Below are 19,002 nucleotides of genomic sequence, written 5' to 3'. Positions count from 1 at the left end.
CTTTCTAGGGCCATCAGTGATCACAAAAAGTGAATCCGTCTTACGGAACGATTCCGTACTCTTCAGGTATACCCTGATTGCCCGAACCACATCCAAGGAATGCAACGCATATTCCTGAGGATGATTGGGCTGAGGACACAAGGAAGGTAGCACAATATCTCCATTCAGATGAAAATCTGAAACCACCTTAGGAAGAAAGGATGGCTTCGGATGAAGAACTACCTTATCCCTATGAACCACTAGGTATGGGGAATGGCATGACAATGCATTCAGTTCTGACACCCTGCGTGCAGAAGTAATGGCCACCAAGAAGGCCACCTTCTGGGATAATGTAAGCAGGGGAATCTCCCTGATATTTTCAAAGGGAGGTTTCTGCAGAACCGACAAAACCAAATTAAGATCCCAGGGTGGTAAGGGCGCGCGGACTGGCGGAGCCAAGTGCCGCACCCCCTGGATGAAATTCCGCACCAAGGAATGAGTAGCCAAAGGCTTCTGAAAGAAGATTGCTAATGCTGAAACCTGATCCTTGATGGTGCTCAAGGATAGTTTCTGCTCAACCCCCTTTTACAGAAAAGCCAAGATTCGGGTCACCGAATAGGTACGTGGGGGAAATCCCAAAGATTCACACCATGCGATAATAGACTTTGCTGGAAGTCGCTTTCCTTGCTTTAATTAGAGTAGGAATAACTGAAGCCGACAACCCTCTGTCCTTCAGTACCTGGGTCTCAATGGCCAGGCCATTAAAACCAGCGACTGTAAAGCACGATGGAAGATCGGTCCTTGAGACCGCAGATCCTCCCTGAGAGGAAGTCTCCAAGGAGCGTTCGCGACTAGCATGTCCAAGTCGGCCTGACCGGCTTGACGAGGCTAGCCTAGAATTTCCAGGATAACTGGAGTTCCCTCCATCTCTATCCTGCGGAGAAATCTCAGCAGCAATCTGAGAGGAGGGAAGACATATAGTAGCTGACACTGCCTTTACAGGCCGTTCAGCGCGTCTGCTGCGTCCGCTAGAGGATCGCGGACGCGCGTTACCAACCTCCGCACCTTCTTGTTGAGCCGATATGCCAACAGATCCACCTCCGGGATGCTCTGATGAAGACACAGATGGTGAAATCCTTGGTGATCGACCTAAGTCATCACCCTGATATTGTCTGACTGGATCCGAACCAGGCTGCCCTAGAGCTGCTTAGTCCAGGCAATCCGACAAAGTTTGATCGCTCTCTGTTCCCACACATTTATCCGAAACTTGATTCCTATCAGGAGAGATGATTTCTCCTGGTTGAGCATTAGAGACCGAAGTCACCAGACTAGAGGCTCCTTGGTCCGCTTGCTCAACCGGATCCGATTCCTGGAGGAAACTGAGAATGATCTTTGGAAACGGTAAAGAAAATGATCTGTTCAGGGAACGGGAATTACCGCTCCCTGTAGCACCTAAATGTTGGAAGGGAAGAATTGCACCGGTAGCAGTGATCGACACTCGATCTTGTATCCTGATCGTATGATCTCCTGAACCCCTTAGTCCGGGATTCAGGAAAGCCCTAGCTCTGAACACCGGTGAAGACGGCCCCCCACCCCTAAGCCAGGTGGGGGCGCACCTTCAGGCTGTATTAGCCTTAACTTCAGGTTTGGCTGAGTCGCCCTTTTGTTTGGCCGACCAGCGCCTCTTGAACCCTCCTAGAGGGGCTTTGCCTTTCCCGCTCGCCCCAGCGGAGCGAACGAACCCTTTATGAGCGGCAAAGAAAGGTCCACGCTTGTTACGAGGTCCTTTAGCTTTAGCAGCCTGCGGCAAAAAAGTGCTCTTGCCTCCAGTGACATCCTTCATGATCTCATCTAGGGTGGCCCCAAATAGGCGATTCCCCTGAAAGGGGAGATTCGCCAAGGCTTTTTTGGAACCTAGATCCGCCGACCAGCATTTTAACCACAGCACACGTCTGAGGACTACCGCTGACATCGATGCATGCCCTAACAAGGGGGTGGCATCCAGGGCTGCATCACAGACGAACTGCAGTCCTTGTATAATTTGTTCCATCAAATCAGATGCTGCCTGGGGGATACCTTTCCCCTTTAGGTCATGGCGTAACAATTTTGCCCATTCCGTTAATGTCTGTGAAACTAAACCAATGACAATCACTGGTCTAAAGGCTGACCCTATCAGGGAAAAAATAGTGCGGGACTCCGCTTCCATTTTCCGATCCACCGGATCCTTAAAGGACGGAGCGTCCTCCAACGGGATAACAGTGGCTTTATTCAGTCTGGAAATAGGTGGATCCACCACTGGTGGTACCGTCCATTTCTTAATGAGGGATTCCTCAAACGGATAGCGTCTAGCAATGCGCTTGGAAACAGTAAGGGTACGTTTTGCATGATCCCATTCCTCTTTAATTTTATTACCAAAACATTTGGGTAAGGGAAAAACCTTCGCCGTCTTGGTAGGTTTACTAGTACCAAAGGGAATTTCCATCTCGGTTACCTCTGCCGGTAAAACCTCAAGTCTTAAGGTTTCCCGGACCGACACAACTAGTGCGTCCACCAATGCTTCTTCTTGTGCTATGGCGGAGGCAGGAACGTCCTCCTCACTGTCTGAGGGAACTTTACCTGAGACAACAGCCCCTGCAGAGGGACCTGCCGCTGCAAAGACCATCTCAGAATCTGAATCTGAAGTATCAGATGAAATAGGGGCAGGCGGGGGTCGCTTTCTTGACCCCCGTCCCTGACAGGCCATCTCCACCCGGGATACCAAAGACTCCAAAACTGCTGTAAATGCATCAATATTCTGTGAAATGGAGGGTCCTGTGGCCACCTCGAGGGGATCAGGTGGGGGTACCTGTGTGGCAGGGTCCATGATTATTCCAGACACTTGCCGGAAAAACAAATAATGTTTGCTGGAGGAATGGCGATCTGGACTGCAGTACTCAGGCATAGGCATCGGCCTGTGTACACCTCTGACAGGTAGGATACCTTTTACTTCAATAGTAATGCCCTTTTAGTACTGCCACTGACTTCAGTCACCCTTACAGTCTTACAATGACTTTAGATAGTCCGCTCCCAAACCAAGCCTCCTGGTTTCTATTCACAAAATATCACACTCAAATTGGGGGATCTGTGACCCGTTATAGGATAGAGGGGAGATCCATCCTACCATCCCAGAGAGGAGCCCACGTCCACCACAAACCCGGCAGGGGGAGAGGGGCAACATTCTACTCACCATACCGGAACCAGGCGGGCGCCAACTCCTGACAGAACCCCTCGCCACCGGGGTGGGGGGGCTGTCGACCAATATGGACGCCGTGACTCTGTTGGTCATTGGCGTCCAGGCGAGACGTTTAACTCGCAGGGTCAGTCCCCATCCAGTGGGACTATGTCGCGGCCGACCCAGCGCGGAGCTATGGCCTGCACGCGCTCGTAGGCTGAACTGGGGTGACCACTGGATCTCAACATCCAGCCCGTCGCCCAGTTCCAGCTTGCTTGCTTGAAGATCTCACAGGAAACTGGAGAAAAAAGCAGTCTAAAAAAAATCTAAGAAAAAAATCCTGCCAGGACCGAAGATCCTAGCAAGGCATCTAGGTCCTTACTCCTAACTAGACAGAAAAAAACTGATTTGCTGTAGCAGAGAGAGAGAGGATATACCCTCTGGGACTGCCCCTAAGGTGTGGCCAGAACGTTTTCTTTCCTGACTAGTCCTACTCCTGTAGAGGGCAGTATAACCCGAGTTGATATTAATCAAGGAGGGCTACGTCTGTCAATGAGCGACAGAGAAAACCCTTTTTCCTGATGTTCATTGTCGGACGCAGTCTCTGTTCGTCATAACAGTAGGGTTATACTGCCCCCTACAGGAGTAGGACACTAGGCAGAAAAAAAAAAGTTCTGGCTACGCCTATGGGCAGTCCCAGGAGGTATGCTCCCCATCTCTGCTATAGGATGTTGGTTTTGTAACAAAGCATGTCAGAGAAAACATAGCCAACCAGGACACATAGGACTCATCAGAACAACAAGATGAGACCCACCTGAAAAAAACATTAAACACCCCCAAGGGAAACTAAAAAACACCCTTAACCACTTTAAGACCGGAATGATTTGCCCCCTTAATGACCAGGCCCTTTTTTGCGATTCGGCACTTCGTTACTTTGACAATTGCTGCAGCGCTGTACCCAAATAAAATTGGACGTCCTTTTTTTCCCACAAATACAGCTTTCTTTCGGTGGTATTTGATCACCTGTGCGATTTTTATTTTTTTAACAAAAAAAGAGCGACAATTTTGAAAAAAAAAATATATATATATATATATATATATATATATATATATATATTTTTCACATTCTGCTATATAACATTCCCCAAAAAAAAAAATGTAAAAATCCACATTTAACATTTTATGCCAATTTGTTTTCTGCCATTTTTTTTTTTTCCCCAAAAATATATCGCAATAAGCGTATTTTGATTGGTTTGCGCATAAGTTATCACGTCTACTAACTAACTACGGGAAAGATTTAGGACTTTTTTTTTTTACTAGTAATGGCAGCGACCTGCGATTTTTTTGCGGGACTGCGACATTGCGACGGACAGATCAGACCCCTGACATTGACACTTTTGGGGGGTACCAGTGACATTACTAAAGTATTCAGTGATATAAAAAAAAAAAACTGTTACTGTAATAATGACACTGGCAAGGAAGGGCTTCTGAGATGATCAAAGAGACATATGATCCTATATAGGAGGATCACATGAGCTCTGATCATTTCAGGGAGAAAGATGGTCGGCTGTGTTTACAACAGCCGATCGTCCTCTAAGCAGGGAGCGATCAAGGGTGTCAGGTGGCAATCGGCGGCGCCTGACACATGCATCGGCTTCCCCGCTGACGATTGGGGCACGCACTCGCCCCCTAGCTCCTCCCAGGCAAATGACTGGGAGAGCCACACTGCCACCGTATATATACAGTATGCGGTTGGCACGTGGTTAAACTGCAGCCTGCAAAACTTTGCGGCCAAAGGAGGCATCTGCAGATGGCAGCACATACAGCTTGTAAAACTTTGTGAAAGTATAAACAGACGACCGGGTAGCCGCCTTGCAAACCTGAAGCACTGATGGCGAAAGGCCCAGGAAGCACTAAGCGCCCAAGTAGAATGCGCCCTAACAGGGAAAGGTGGAACCTGACCCTTAACTGAATAAGCCTACACAACTGTCTGTCTAATTCATCTGGAAATAGTCGCACCAGACGCAGGCAGCCCTTTCTTTGGTCCTTCTGTGAGTACAAAGAGCGAATCTGACTTTTGAAAAGACTCCGTGGTCGCCAAGTACACCCTGATTGCCCGAACCACATCCAAAGTATGCAGTGCAAATTCCTTAGGATGCTTAGGCTGAGGACACAAGGAGGGTAGCACAATATCCTCATTTAAGTGGAAACGTTCGGCAGGAAGGACGAATCCGGACGAAGCACTACTTTATCCCTGTGAACTACCAGATAGGGAGGACAGGACGCAGCCAGTTCCGACACCCTGCGTGCAGAGGTAATAGTAACCAAAAAGGTCACCTAGGATAAGGTAAGCAGGGGAATCTCCCAAATATTTTCAAAAGGAGGTTTTTGGACAACCGACAGCACCAGATTAAGGTCCCAAGGTGGTAACGGCGGTCGCATCTCCTGGATAAAGTTATGTATCAGGGAATGGGTGGCCGACAGCCTTTGGAAACAAATTGCCAAGGCCGAGACCTGACCCTTGATAGTACTCGAGGCCAATTTTTGATCAACTCCCCGTTGAAGAAAGGCCAAGATCCGAGAAACCGAGTAAGAGCGAGGGGGAACTCCAAGAGACTCACACCACACAATATACGACTTCCACGTACGGTGATAGATCTTTCTAGAAGTCACATTTCTCGCTTTAAGCAGAGTGGGGATCACTGAAGCAGACATTCCCCTGTCCTTCAGCACCTGGCTTTCAACAGCCAAGCCATCAAAGCCAGCGACTGTAAAGCAGGATGGAAGATTGGCCCTTGAGACCGTAGATCCTCCCTGAGAGAAGCCTCCAAAGAACGTCTGCGACTAGCCTGACCAGGTCGGCGTACCAAGTTTGGCGAGGCCAGTCCGGCGTCACAAGGATGACTGGAATCCCTTCTGCCTTGATCCAGCAAAGAAGTTTTGGCAGCAACTTGAGAGGGGGAAAGGCATACATCAGCTGATACTGACCCCACAAAGCCACCAGCGCGTCTGGTGTCTGCCAGAGGGTCCTGAGAGCGGGCCACAAACCTCTGCACTTTCCTGTTGATCCGAGATGCCAACAGATCTACATCTGGAGTGCCCCAACGAAGACACAACGAAGACACAACTTCTGGAACACCTCAGGATGGAGAGACAATTCCACTTGATCCAAAGTCCGTAGACTGAGGTAATCCGTCTGCTAATTTTCCACTCCTGGAATGTGAACAGCGGAGAGAGCCGGAACAAAGCGTTCCGCCCATCAAAGGATGCCTGCCACCTCCAAGGCAGCAAGGAGACTTCTGGTGCCCCTTTGGTGATTGCTATAAGCCACGGCTGTGGCATTGTTCGATTGAATGCGCACTGGAAAATTAAGAGAAAGTTGCCGCACACCAAAACGATGACTTGATAGTAGCAAAGATTTATTTGTACGAATCTGTATACAAGGTACAACAGAATGAAAATGGTAGACGCGTTTCACATGGCCAATAGCGTGCTTGTTCACTACTTGTTAATGAACAAGCACGCTGTTGGTCGTATGAAACGCGTCTACCATTTCCATTCTGTTGTACCTTGTATCCTGATTTGTACAAATAAATCTTTGCTACTATCAAGTCATCGTTTTGGCGAGCGGCAACTCTTCACGTTCCTGTTATTCGGTGGCGATCCGTGGTCCAGCACCCATGGCTGGTTGTCGATATAGATCCACCTGAGTGGTGTACACCTTTTCAGTGAATGCGCACTGGACAGACCTGAAGATACCCTTTCCAGTGGACTAGGCAAAGCCTGATCGCTCTCAGCTCCAGAACATTGATCAGTAACCTGGATTCTTCCAGGGACTAGACTCCTTGAGCAGAAAGCTTGCTGAGAACACCTCCCCACCAGACTGGAATCCGTGGTGACAACTGTCCAATATAGGGGGAGGAAGGATTTTCCTAGTTTGAGCGCCAGGGACCGAAGCCACCATATCAGGGACCCCCTGGTCACCTGGCTCACCTGGATCTGGTTGTCCAGGGAATTTGGATCTTTGTTCCATTTGAGAAGGATTTCCTTCTGGAGGATTCTTGTGTGGAACTGAGCGAAACAGACCACCTCGAAGGATGACACCATCAGTCCCAGAACTCTCATACACGTTCGAAGGGATGACCATTTGCTGGACAGCAATAGCTGAATAACAGTCTGGAGTTTGTCTGGCGGTAGAAACACTCTGGCTGAGGACGAGTCCAAAGTCAGGCCAAGATAATCCAGTCTCATGAAAGGGACCAGGGACGACTTCTGAAGGGTCAGAATCCACCCAAACTCCTCCAGAGTTCTCATGGTGACCTCCAAGTTTGTCACCAGAGCCATGGGAGATTGCACGGAGAAGCAGATCGTCCAGGTAACCCAGGACCGAGATCCCCTGCTGGCTTAACAACACCAGGACTGGAGCAAAGACCTCTGTGAAGACCCGAGGAGCAGAGGCGAGACCAAAGGGTAACGCCACAAACTGATAGTGATCCTCTCCCACGGCAAAACGAAGAAACCGTTGATGTCCTGCACATATTGGGATGTGAAGGTAGGCATCTTTGATGCCTATGGAGGCCAGGAAATCCCCCTGATTTAGAGAAGCCACCACCGTGCGAACGGATTCCATCTTGAATTATTGAACTCGCACAAAGCAGTTCAGTGCTTTTAGGTCCAGAATTTGACGCACCTTGCCTTCTTTCTTTGGGGCCGTAAACAGGTTTGAGTACAAGCCCTGAGAAGGTTCTGAATTCGGAACCGGAACTAATACTCCTTGTTGGAACAGGTCCTGCACAGCCCCAAAGAGCCTGTAAGCAATCCGGGGACAGTCGCACATTGGAAGGTTAGAACCTTACTGGAGGGACGGATCGAAAACTCGATCTTGTAACCCGACTGCATGACCTTGTGTACCCACTTGTCTTGTATCCGGGACAGCCGCAGGTCTGGGGAACCGGCAAAGACGTCCCCCCACCCCAGATACTGGTGAGGGCGCATCTTCAGGCTGAAGGGGTCTTATCCGCAGGTCTGGAGAAAACAGATTTCTGTTTGCCAGACCAGGGTCGCTTGTAGCCATCCGAGGGGGCCTTGAAGGCCTTTGATCTCTTAACACTTGACCCTGAGGGACGAAAAAACTTTTTGTGTGCGGAAAAGGAGGGACCCTGTCTACAACTTACACTTGTTAGCCTGGGGGAGAAAGGTACTCTTACCCCCTTGTAAGACCTTTGATAAGGTCATCAAGGGTACCCCCAAACAGGCGATCACCTTGAAAAGGTAGATCAGACAAGGCCTTCTTGGAGGTCTGATCCGGATACCAGCATTTTAGCCAGAGTATACACCGAACGACCACTGCTGACACCAACATTGGCGCTAATAGTGGAGCTATAGCCAGCGAGGAATCACAAAGAAATTGCAGCCCCTGAATCAACTGGTCCGCCAGTTCCGCAAAGGCAGGGGGGAGAGGTTCCCCCTCCAGGTCACAGCGTAGTAACTTAGCCCATTCAGTCAAGTTTTGTGACACAAGGGCAATAATAAACACCGGCTTGAGTGCAGACCCCGCTAGGGAGTACATATTGTGGGCCACAGACTCTGCATTTCTACCCGCCGGATCCTTAAAGGCCGGGAAATCCTCCACTGGAATCATGGTAGCTTTATTCCCCCAAATTTTTTGCTTGTTTATTATTTATTCAGTCTGGAGACCGGAGGGTCCACTGTAGGTGGCACAGTCCACTTCGTTATAAGGGACTCCTCAAAGGGGTAAGGTCTAGCAATCCACTTAGGCACCCCACTAGGGCGGTCCCACTCTTTTTTGACCATGTTGTCAAAATAAGTGGGAAAGGGGAAAACCTTTGCCGCTCTAGATGGCTTGTGAGTGCCAAAACGTAACCTGCGCAGCTGCATCCTCCATTTTTAGGGTCTCACGCACAGATACAACTAGTGCGTCCACCAGCACCTTTTCTCGCGCGGAGGGAGAGGTGTCATCTTCACTATCAGAGGCGACAGGGCGTGAGGCAGTAGACCCGGCAGGGAGACCCATGTCTGCGGTGGCTGAATCAGATTCAGAATTTTTTTTTTTGGTACTTTGCACCTTAATGGCCGCCTCCACACGGGACACAAAAGATTCCAGGACCGCCGTCAGTTCATCTATGGGTGGCTGGGAACCCGGAGGGCCATGCGGCCTCCGAGAGGGGGTCAGGTCCGGAAACGTGTTCCACAGGGTCCATGTCGCACCAGGGGAACCCGCAGAAAAAGTTTGAAACCCCCCCTCTGTTTTTAAGGAATGTCCCCAAGAGGTCAGGCACAAAGCACTGAAGACCCTCAGCAGAGAGAGACCCCCCAGACTCACCACCCGCACCAGGAAGGCCCAGGATGTCTGTACAGCACGTGTCTGCAGCGATCTTGAGCAGAAGAAAAAAACCTGAGTGTCGAATATGGAAAGGGGTTTTTTGATCTCAGTGGAGCCCTACAGTCGGTTTTTGCCACCGTCCCGTTAATTTTGTTTTATGGTTTTGGTGCCTCACACCAGGTAGTTGGGACTTTATGGGCAAGAGTAAAGCAAATAGTAGAATATAAAATCAAACAATTTATTAAACTATTTACAGTATAATACAAGGTATGTTTACAAGGCAAACATACTGCATAAATCCAATTTGAGTTTATGCAATAAATCTCATCTGCATTATTTGTTATTTATAGAAATGGTGACATATCCTTGAAAAAGGCCCTGTACGGCCGAAACGCGTAGGCTAACCTATTGGACCTTTCCTCTGAACCAAGTTCCAAAGATACATGGAACAGAGCAAAATGTCCGGTTAAAAGTCACCCCTTTTTCACCTGTCAATTACTTTTCTAGACTTTTGCACCAACACAATGGGCCTTCACCCATTCAAAAAAAACCTTGCATTATACTGTAAATAGTTTAATAAAATTGTTTGCTTTTATATTACACTATTTGCTTTACTCTTGCCCATAAAGTCCCAACTACCTGGTGTGAGGCACCAAAACCATAAAACTAAAACCTGAGTGTCAGCACTAGGGAATAGGGAGGGGCTCCACTGCCAAAAAAATGCCTCTAGGGACTCCAAAAACATGACCGCCATTGATTTTCAATGGGGATCCACCGCAAAATGTCCACTGGGCTACAGAATAATGGCCACTGATTCTATGCAAGCACATGGGCTACAAGAAAATGGTGGCCCTGTGCGACTTGCGGAGCTTCTGGGGGCCCCTGAGGGGACCCCCCAGCCTCCTGTATGGGATTGAAAGGGTGGGGGGCCTGGTAGTGACAGGCAAGCCCCCCCCCCGCACGATCAATCATCTGGTCACGGGCAGCGCACCCCCCCCTACACCGGCATGACAGGCGGTCCCAGCCCCCAGGGCTAGTTGTAAGCACCCCATAGCCCCAGTAGGTGAGAGGGGGGACATGAAAGGGGGAGGTGCGTGACAGGACAGAGGTGGAATCCCAAGGGTACGACCATCCTAGGAAGGGGCCCGCGTCCACCCCAAAACCTGCCAGGGGGAGAGGGGGGAAAAATTATTCACCATAACTGGAACAGGCGGGTGCCATCGCCTGACAGAACCCGTCTCCACCGAAGTAGGGGGCTGTCGGCCAATAGGAACGCTGGGACTCAGGCCTAGACATGGTCATGTGCGACCGGGCGAGACGTTTAACTCACAGGGCAAGTCCCCGTCTGGTGGACTGGCCATGTCGCAGCCGACCTAGCGCGGAGCTGGGGTCTGCACGTGCTCGCTGGCCAGCTGGGGTGACCACTGGATCTATACATCTAGCCCGTGGCCCAGATCCGGCATAGTTGCTTTTAGATCTCACAGGAATAAAATCCAGAAAAAGAGACTAACTAGAAAAAAAACTTTTTTCAAGGACCACAGATCCCAGCAAGGAACTAGGTCCTTACTACTGACTAGGCAGATTAAAACTGACATCCTATAGCAGGGAGGGGAAGTATACCTCCTGGGACTACCCATAGGGGTAGCCAGAACTTTTTTTCTGGCTAGTGTCCTACTCCTGTAGGGGGGCAGTATAACCCGACTGTTAAGAACAGAGACTGCGTCCGTCAATGAATGGTAGAGAAATATCCCCCCACAACAATACACCACCGCCACCAGCCTGAAAAGTTGATTCAAGGCAGGATGGAGCCATGCTTTCAATGTTTGCGTCAAATTCGACCCTACCAGTTGAATGTTGCAGCTGAAATTGAGACTCATCAGATCAGGCAATGTTTTTCTAATCTTCTATTGTCTAATTTTGGTGAGCCTGTGCTAATTGTAGCCTTAATTTCCTGTTATTAGCTGACAGAACTAGCACCTGGTGGGGTCTTCTGTTGCTGTAGCCCATCTGCTTCAAGATTTGAGGTATTGTGTGTTCAGAGATGGTATTCTGCATTCCTTGGTTGTAACGAGTGGTATTTGTGTAACTGTTGCCTTTCTATCATCTCAAACGAGTCTGCCCATTCTCCTCTGACATCAAGGCATTTTTATCCACATAACAGCTGCTTACTGGATATTTTCCATTTTTGGACCATTCTCTGTAAACCCTAGAGATGGTTGTGCATGAAAATCCCAGTAGAACACCAGTTTTTGAAATACTCAGACCAACCCGTCTGGCACCAACAACCATGCCATGTTCAAAGTCACTTAAATCACCTTTCTTCTGCATGCTGATGCTTGGTTTTAACTTCAACAAGTCATCTTCACCACATTTGGATGCCTAAATGCATTGAGTTGCTGCCATGTGATTGCTTGATTAGCATTTGTGTTACCAAGCAATTGAACAGGTGTACCTAATAAAGTGGGCGGTGTGTGAAACACAATAGTTCAGTGTTCAGTAAAAACACTGGACATGAAAGCGTGGGTAAACACTACAAACACGCATCAATGTTTGCAAGAGTACAGCTGCGTACAGCCATTAACGCAGACTGTATGTGGCATGTGTGGTTTCTTAGGCACGTTAACCACTTGCCGACCGAGTACGGTAATAGTACTGCGGCAAAGTGGTTCGTTATCGTCTGACGACGTAGTATTAACGTCGTCAGACACTCCCCCTTCTGGGCGGCGCTTGCGCGCCGCCGGAGGCTCGCTCCCGCTGTTTTCATTCACAGCGGGAGTCGGGCCAGGGGAGGAGCAGCGGCGATCGCCGCTGCTCTGCCCCGATCGCCGGGGATCTAGTGTGGAGATCCGCCCGCTGTGTGTAAACACAGCGGGCGGATCTCCATAGTGACAGGGAGTGACAGATCGGACTGTTCAGCATAGCTGGACATCCGATCTGTCCATGACTCACACAGTCACCTCCCCCCCTACACGTCAGTAAGCACCAGGCATACATTAACCCCTCCCTCTCAAATAAAATTAACCCCTTCCCTGCCAGTGTCATTTTTACAGTAACAGTGCATATATATAGCACTGATTACTGCAGTAATGTCACTGGTAACCCCAAAAGTGTCAAAAATGTCAGTCAAGGGTCCGATCTGTCCGCCGCAATGTCGCAGTCCCACAAAAAAAAAATCGCAGATCGCCGCCATTACGCGTTAAAAAAAAAAACACCAAAAATGACAGAAATCTTTCCCTTTGTTAGTAAACGCAATAACTTTTGCGCAAACCAATCAAAATACGCTTATTGTGATTTTTTTTTACCAAACATAGGTAGCAGAAAACAAATTGGCCAAAAATTTTTTAAAAAATTGGTTTTTACATCTTTTTTGGGGGGAATTTCATATAAAAAAATGTTAAAAATATTGTTATTTTTTCAAAATAAACGCTCTTTTTTTGTTTATAGCGCAAAAAGTAAAAATCGCACAGGTGATCAAATACCACCAAAAGAAAGCTCTGTTTGTGGGAAAAAAAGGACGTAAATTTTGTTTGGGTACGGCATCGCACGACCGCGCAATTGTCAGTTGAAGTCGCACAGCGCCGAATCGCAAAAAGTGGCCTGGACGGAAGACAGCAAAATCCTCCGGTGGTAAAGTGGTTAAAGCACAAGGAAATTTACACTAAAAACATAAAAATTGACTAGAATAGTCTGTGTGCCTGAACCCTTAGAAACCTGTAGGTGCTTTTGTTTTCTTTTATCTTTATACAACTCAGACACAAAAACTCTAAAAAGATGCAGTTTTTTTTTTAAGGTGAACTGTTAGGAATAAAGCTGAACTCCAGGATAAGTAAATTAAGTCTAAATACAAAAGTCATGAGTATTCTTATTTGAATCTTGGTGTGCTTTGTGCATTTCTTCAAGATCTGTACAGTGTAAAAATTTACATTCCTGTAATGAAAGCCAGTCAACTGCTACTTGCTCTCCTTGTGCCAGGTGAATGGTCCTGTCTTTGCCCCCTCCTGCAGTTTTCTGCAGGCAGTCTGTAGTGGATGGAGTCTGCTCCCCCACCCTCCCTCCCCTCAGTACTGCTCTCTGCACAACACAGTGATGGTTACTGCTACTTTTACAAAGTAAAATCTGAGTTTGCAAAGGCATTTGGTGCAAGTCAGTCTTTGTGCCAGGAGTTCAGCTTTACTAAATCAAATGTTCACCTGTCTCCTTTTTCTCTAGATCTTCTGTTTCTACGGCCTCCTTATTTTCTGCTGTTTCTATGGCCTCCTTATTTTCTGCTGTTTCTATGGCCTCCTTATTTTCTGCTGTTTCTATGGCCTCCTTATTTTCTGCTGTTTCTACGGCCTCCTTATTTTCTGCTGTTTCTACGGCCTCCTTATTTTCTGCTGTTTCTACGGCCTCCTTATTTTCTGCTGTTTCTTCAGAAACCGGGTTATTGCAGGCAAGAAACACAGTGAACTGTATCCTTGGTTCATCAGTGAATGTAATCATAAGGTGAGCCTCTTCAATGTCATAGGTTACACTATGTTTCTTTTCGGATAACTTCTGCAGAAAGAAAAAAAGCAACCAGGATAAACAAGTTAGTTATTCTTATGACTAAAATATTGGTTACTAAAAGGCATTACTGAGTTCAAGAGATAAACGTTTTTTCATTCCAAACACAAAATAGGATGTATTTACATACGGAAAGACATGAACGAAAACCTGACCAGGGCTATAATGTCTTTCTATCCTATAGTTTATTTTAAAAACCTCTACTACTAACTGAACATCTGGTATTTGATAGGTTGCTAAAAGTTGCCAAGGCTTAAGAGTTGCTAAATCTTGACATCCATGTAGACCTTGGCTTAGGATCCAAGGAGCTCCAAAGGGATTGATTCGAAGCCTAACACGTGTACTTGCATTTTAGCACTACAGTTTTTAATCTTGGAAAAGTTTTATGCAAGGTCACTTTATAGTAGGATAACTACAAAATGCACAAACTATTTTTCCTGATGAAATATTTATGACTATGTTCAATCACTGGTATGATTCACTAACCTCTGATCCCCCTGTGCCATCCAGTAGCTCAATAGTTGACATTACTATTCTGAGGCTAACAATTGTTGTGCACCATTCTTGGCCTTCAATATTTTTGATGACTTGGGATTCATTCTCTGGTCAGGTTATTTTTTGCTCTCCTTTAACTCAGCCCCACTTCACATCACAGTTTTCCCTTTACATCAGTATCCTCAATTACCCCTTCACATCAAAGTTCCCTCTTCACATCAGTGTCCTTGACCCCCTAGGAATTTCATCCCAAATTAAATTACACATTTACATTATCACTTTCACATCACAGCCCCCCCCCCCCCCCTTAATACCCCATTAATTTGCAAACAATGCAACAGGTCCAAGTACATGGTCACCATGTATTTAATAAATGAAGCTGGCGCAGAGTAGTGTGTAGCTGCTGGCAAACAGCCGTTGTTGTCGATTTTACCAGATACCCTTGTCATGTAGCAGGGTTGACTCAACCATGTGACTAATCACTACTAAATGCTATTTGTGAACCTTCTACCAAAAGAAGCCATGCGTTTGATCCGATAACAAAATGACCACTACTCTTAGTGCTAGAGATTTTAGTAGCCAAGCTTTTAAAAATCACACTTGTGCTACTTTTAAGGAACAACAACCACCTGTCTGAAATTCTTTGCAAATTTTACATGGAAAATACCAGAAGACTAAAACACAAGTTTGGTGTTGTGGTATGACATGGTACCAGCAATTCAGCTGGTATGTGCAGCAACTACTTTAGTAAACTGAAAAATCATCTTTGGGGGGCGTGGCCACATGGGGCATGCGAGAGGAACTGTCTCACGGAGCTCCCTCTTGTGATCCTGACATTTAACCCTTTCCCTGGCCGGATTACTTTTAACACCAGATTCAGCTGTAGGAGATCCCCCTGATCGCAGCGATACCAGACATGCAGCACTCTGGTGCAGCCGTGACCCGTGGCAGTAAGGGGAAAGAGGACAGTGTAGCTGCAGCTACAGGCCAAGATGGCGCCGGGCTCGGCGGGCAGAAGAAAGCTCAGCGTCCCACAGGTAAAGATCATCCTGGGGATATTCTGTTGTATGCCAGAAAGCTATCTGAGCTGCAGGGACAGGAGGATGTGGACAGTGTGCTGTATATGTATGCCTCTGATGCAGCAGTACAAGGCCCAAGGGCTGACAGTCTCTCATTACAGCCTGAGTCTGACCAGGAGATGGAGGAGGGAATGCTGGAGGATGACCAACCTACACTTAGCCAGATTTTACAAGCAGTTCAAAAATGTACAGCCTCTGTGAACTCCGTCAAGGATAGGCTGGGGGTCCTCACTGAGGTGGTTGCTCTCCTTAGACAAGATCTGCAGAAGATCCACGAGAGAACCACTGCATCAGAGAGTCGCATTAGTGACTTACAGGATCAACTTCCTACTTTGCTCAATGATTCCCGTTCCACTGCTAGATTAGCACAGGCCAACAGGGACAAGACTGACGATATAGAAAACCATTTGAGATGCAACAACGTGCGTATAGTGGGGCTCCCGGAGAAAGGGGAGGGCAGGGACCCCACTGATTTTGTGGAAACATGGCTGTGTGAAATTTTTGACAAGGAAGCTTTCTCCCCCCTGTTTGCTGTGGAAAGGGCTCACCGAATACCTACTAGAGCATTGCCGCACAACGCACCCAGGCCTGTGCTGAACAGAACTCACCGAGTACCTACTAGAGCATTGCCGCACAACGCACCCAGGCCTGTGCTGGCCAGAATCCTTCATTAGAGACAGGGAGAAGATCTTGTGCCTGGTGAGGGAGAAAGCCGATATCAGATATAATGGCAATCGGGTGTCCTTTTATCCAGATTTTTCGGCAGAGGTGCAAAAACAACGTGCTAAATTTCTGGACGTAAAGCAGCGACTATGCCACCTTGGCCTGATCTATGCTAGGTTGTATCCGGCTCACCTAAAGTTACAGCGGAGGGCAGAGCAAATTTCTTTGACACGGCTGTGGATGCAGCGAACTGGCTGGATATCCATGAACCCTCACTCTGCCAACGCAGATGCGAGGACCGTGGGGCGTGAGGGATTATACAATGCTACTGGGCTGTTCTTAACCCCTTGAGACATTCTGTATACTTACCCCAGCCGGGGAAAACAGTCTATTGGCGAATGGAATGCTATGCTCCTCACCATGACTGCTTTCACGGATGATGGTGGAAGGCTTCTGTGTTCCCTATTGGATTACAATTGTTTTTGTGCACAGTTGCGCCTTGCAGGAAGTTTGGCTGCCGCAAGTTTGTCGAGCCGCCTTCTGAAGTGGGCGGGTTGGACTTTACACTCGCAGAATGTACCGTGTTAAGGCACTGTTGTGCCTTTTCCTATTGGAACCAGTTTTTTTTTTTTTTTTTACTTTTCTTGCTGTTGAGAAGATACACACACCGCAGATCTTCAAGGATTGCTCTACATGGTCACCTCTAATGACGGCGACGACCTGTCCTGCCTTGTTTGACTGGACTACGCTCTGGGACTTAGCTCTCCGAAGCGTGGCCCTCTACTTTGTTTCACCTATCATACCTGGAGTTCCGATAGTGTCCTGGAATATACGGGGTCTTGGCTGCCCCCTAAAGAGGGCAATGGTGGCTACCCTGCTACGAAAGTATCACCGTGCCATCATTGGCTTACAGGAGACTCATCTTTTGCAGGACTCTGTACGGTGCCTGCGGTATTCCTGGGTGGGATGGGCATACCACTCCACTCACTCCTCATATTCCAGGGGGGGTGAGTGTCCTGGTGCACAGATCCCTTGCCTTTCAGGAACTGCGGGGGCAGATTGACCCGGAAGGGCGCTATGTTTTTATATTGCACGATTTGTCAGGTCACTTGTATTTTGGCGGTTGTGTATGTTCCTCCTCCTTTCTCCTCTGGGATACTCCGGGAGCCATTGACATTTACATTATATAAACCTGCTGTGCCTCTGCTTGTGATTGGGGACTTCAATGGAGTCTTGGACCCTGCCAAGGATAGGCATCCCCTGGCCTCGGGGAGGGGAACGGCTCTCTCCCGCTTTTTGGCGGAGGTGGGCTGGTCAGATGTCTGGCGTTTGAAGCATCCTGGCGTAGTCCGGTTCTCTAGTTTCGTCTTCTCTCACGTATTGTGGGGGTGCGCCCCTCAGACCCCCCTATTGGGGCCCTACAGCTTTTGAGTGGCCAGGTGGTAAACACTCAAGAGAGCATTATGGCAGAGTTAGTTACCTTCTATACCGACTTGTACTCCTCCCGAGTGGCTTACACTTCGGAGGACTTACAGCACTACTTGCAATTGATCTCCCTCCCCGAGTTGACAGTGAGTCCGCGGAATGGATTGGAGACTCCCATAACTGTAGAGGAACTGCAGGAGGCCGTGGCTATGTTCCCCTGCTCCAAGGCCCCTGGGGATGATGGCTTGCCCATAGAGATATATCGCCAGTACTCCGAGATATTTCTGCCCAAATTGCTAGAGGTCTTCAATGCAGCAAGGGAGTCGGGTACTTTGCCTGACTATGACCCACAGCTAGTATTGTACTACTTCTTAAGCCAGATAAACCAGCGACCGATCCAGGATCCTAAAGAACTATTTCACTCCTTCAGGCGGATGTGAAAATTCTAGCGAAAGTTTTGGCGCGGAGGGTGAATAAAATTATTACACATCTCATACACGAAGATCAAGTAGGATTTATGCCTAATAGATCCACATCTGTCAATCTTAGGTGACTTTTTGTGGCTATACAAACACCGGCGGACAATGGGGGAGGTCGAGCGTTATTGTCCTTAGACGCTAATAAATCGTTTGATAGCGTGGAATGGGGCTACTTGTGGGCGGTGATGGAGAAATTTGGCTTTGGCCCGGTTTTTATGTCATGGGTGCGCTTGCTCTATTGTTTTCCGCAGGCCTCCATTAGGGAGGGGGGTAGAACTTCTTCCGCCTTTAGCTTGGGGAGGGGTACGAGACACGGGTGCCCCCTGTCCCCGCTATTGTTCGCCTTGGCTATTGAACCCCTTGCGGCTAGTATCAGGGCTCAGGAATCTATAGTTGGTTTCCAATTTGGCCCCCTCCAGGAGAAAATCCTGCTTTATGCAGACGACTTTCTCCTACTGTTGGGTGATACGGGTGCTTCCCTGGGTGCTGCTATGGCCACCATTACTGAGTTTGGACGCTTTTCTGGACTTACCATTAACTGGTCCAAGTAGCCCTTCTTCCGCTGGAAGGGACGTTGGACCCTTTACTGGGGTTGCGCTGTCCTGTTCCCGTGGTAATTACATTCAAGTACCTGGGAGTGGTAATTTCAAGTGAGCCGTTAGCATACTGTTCTTTGAACAAACTCCCTCTTGGTAAAATTTAGAGAGACAAAATTAAAATGTGGAATAAACTTTGGGTGTCTGTAGCGGGACGCGTGAATCTAATTAAAATTATCTTAATGCC

At 48.0% G+C, this 19,002-nt stretch overlaps 1 protein-coding gene across 1 annotated transcript in view; it reads right to left on the bottom strand.

Moving 5' to 3' along the window:
- Positions 1–19,002, bottom strand: part of ZFR2 (zinc finger RNA binding protein 2) — a gene marked incomplete at its 3' end in the record, with an annotated part of 435,737 nt that overhangs the window by 153,541 nt on the left and 263,194 nt on the right. The window contains exons 12-13 of the mRNA XM_082246780.1: positions 13,953–14,069; positions 13,724–13,790 (exon numbers count right to left, since the gene is read on the bottom strand). Of these exons, the coding sequence (XP_082102906.1) occupies positions 13,724–13,790; positions 13,953–14,069 (184 nt within the window). The remainder of the gene's footprint in view (positions 1–13,723; positions 13,791–13,952; positions 14,070–19,002) is intronic.

Source organism: Pelophylax lessonae (assembly GCF_965119305.1).
Source record: "Pelophylax lessonae genome assembly, chromosome: 1".
Classification (NCBI taxonomy): domain Eukaryota; kingdom Metazoa; phylum Chordata; class Amphibia; order Anura; family Ranidae; genus Pelophylax; species Pelophylax lessonae.
Note: the sequence above shows the minus strand (reverse complement) of the source record. Positions and strands in the feature narration are given on the sequence as shown.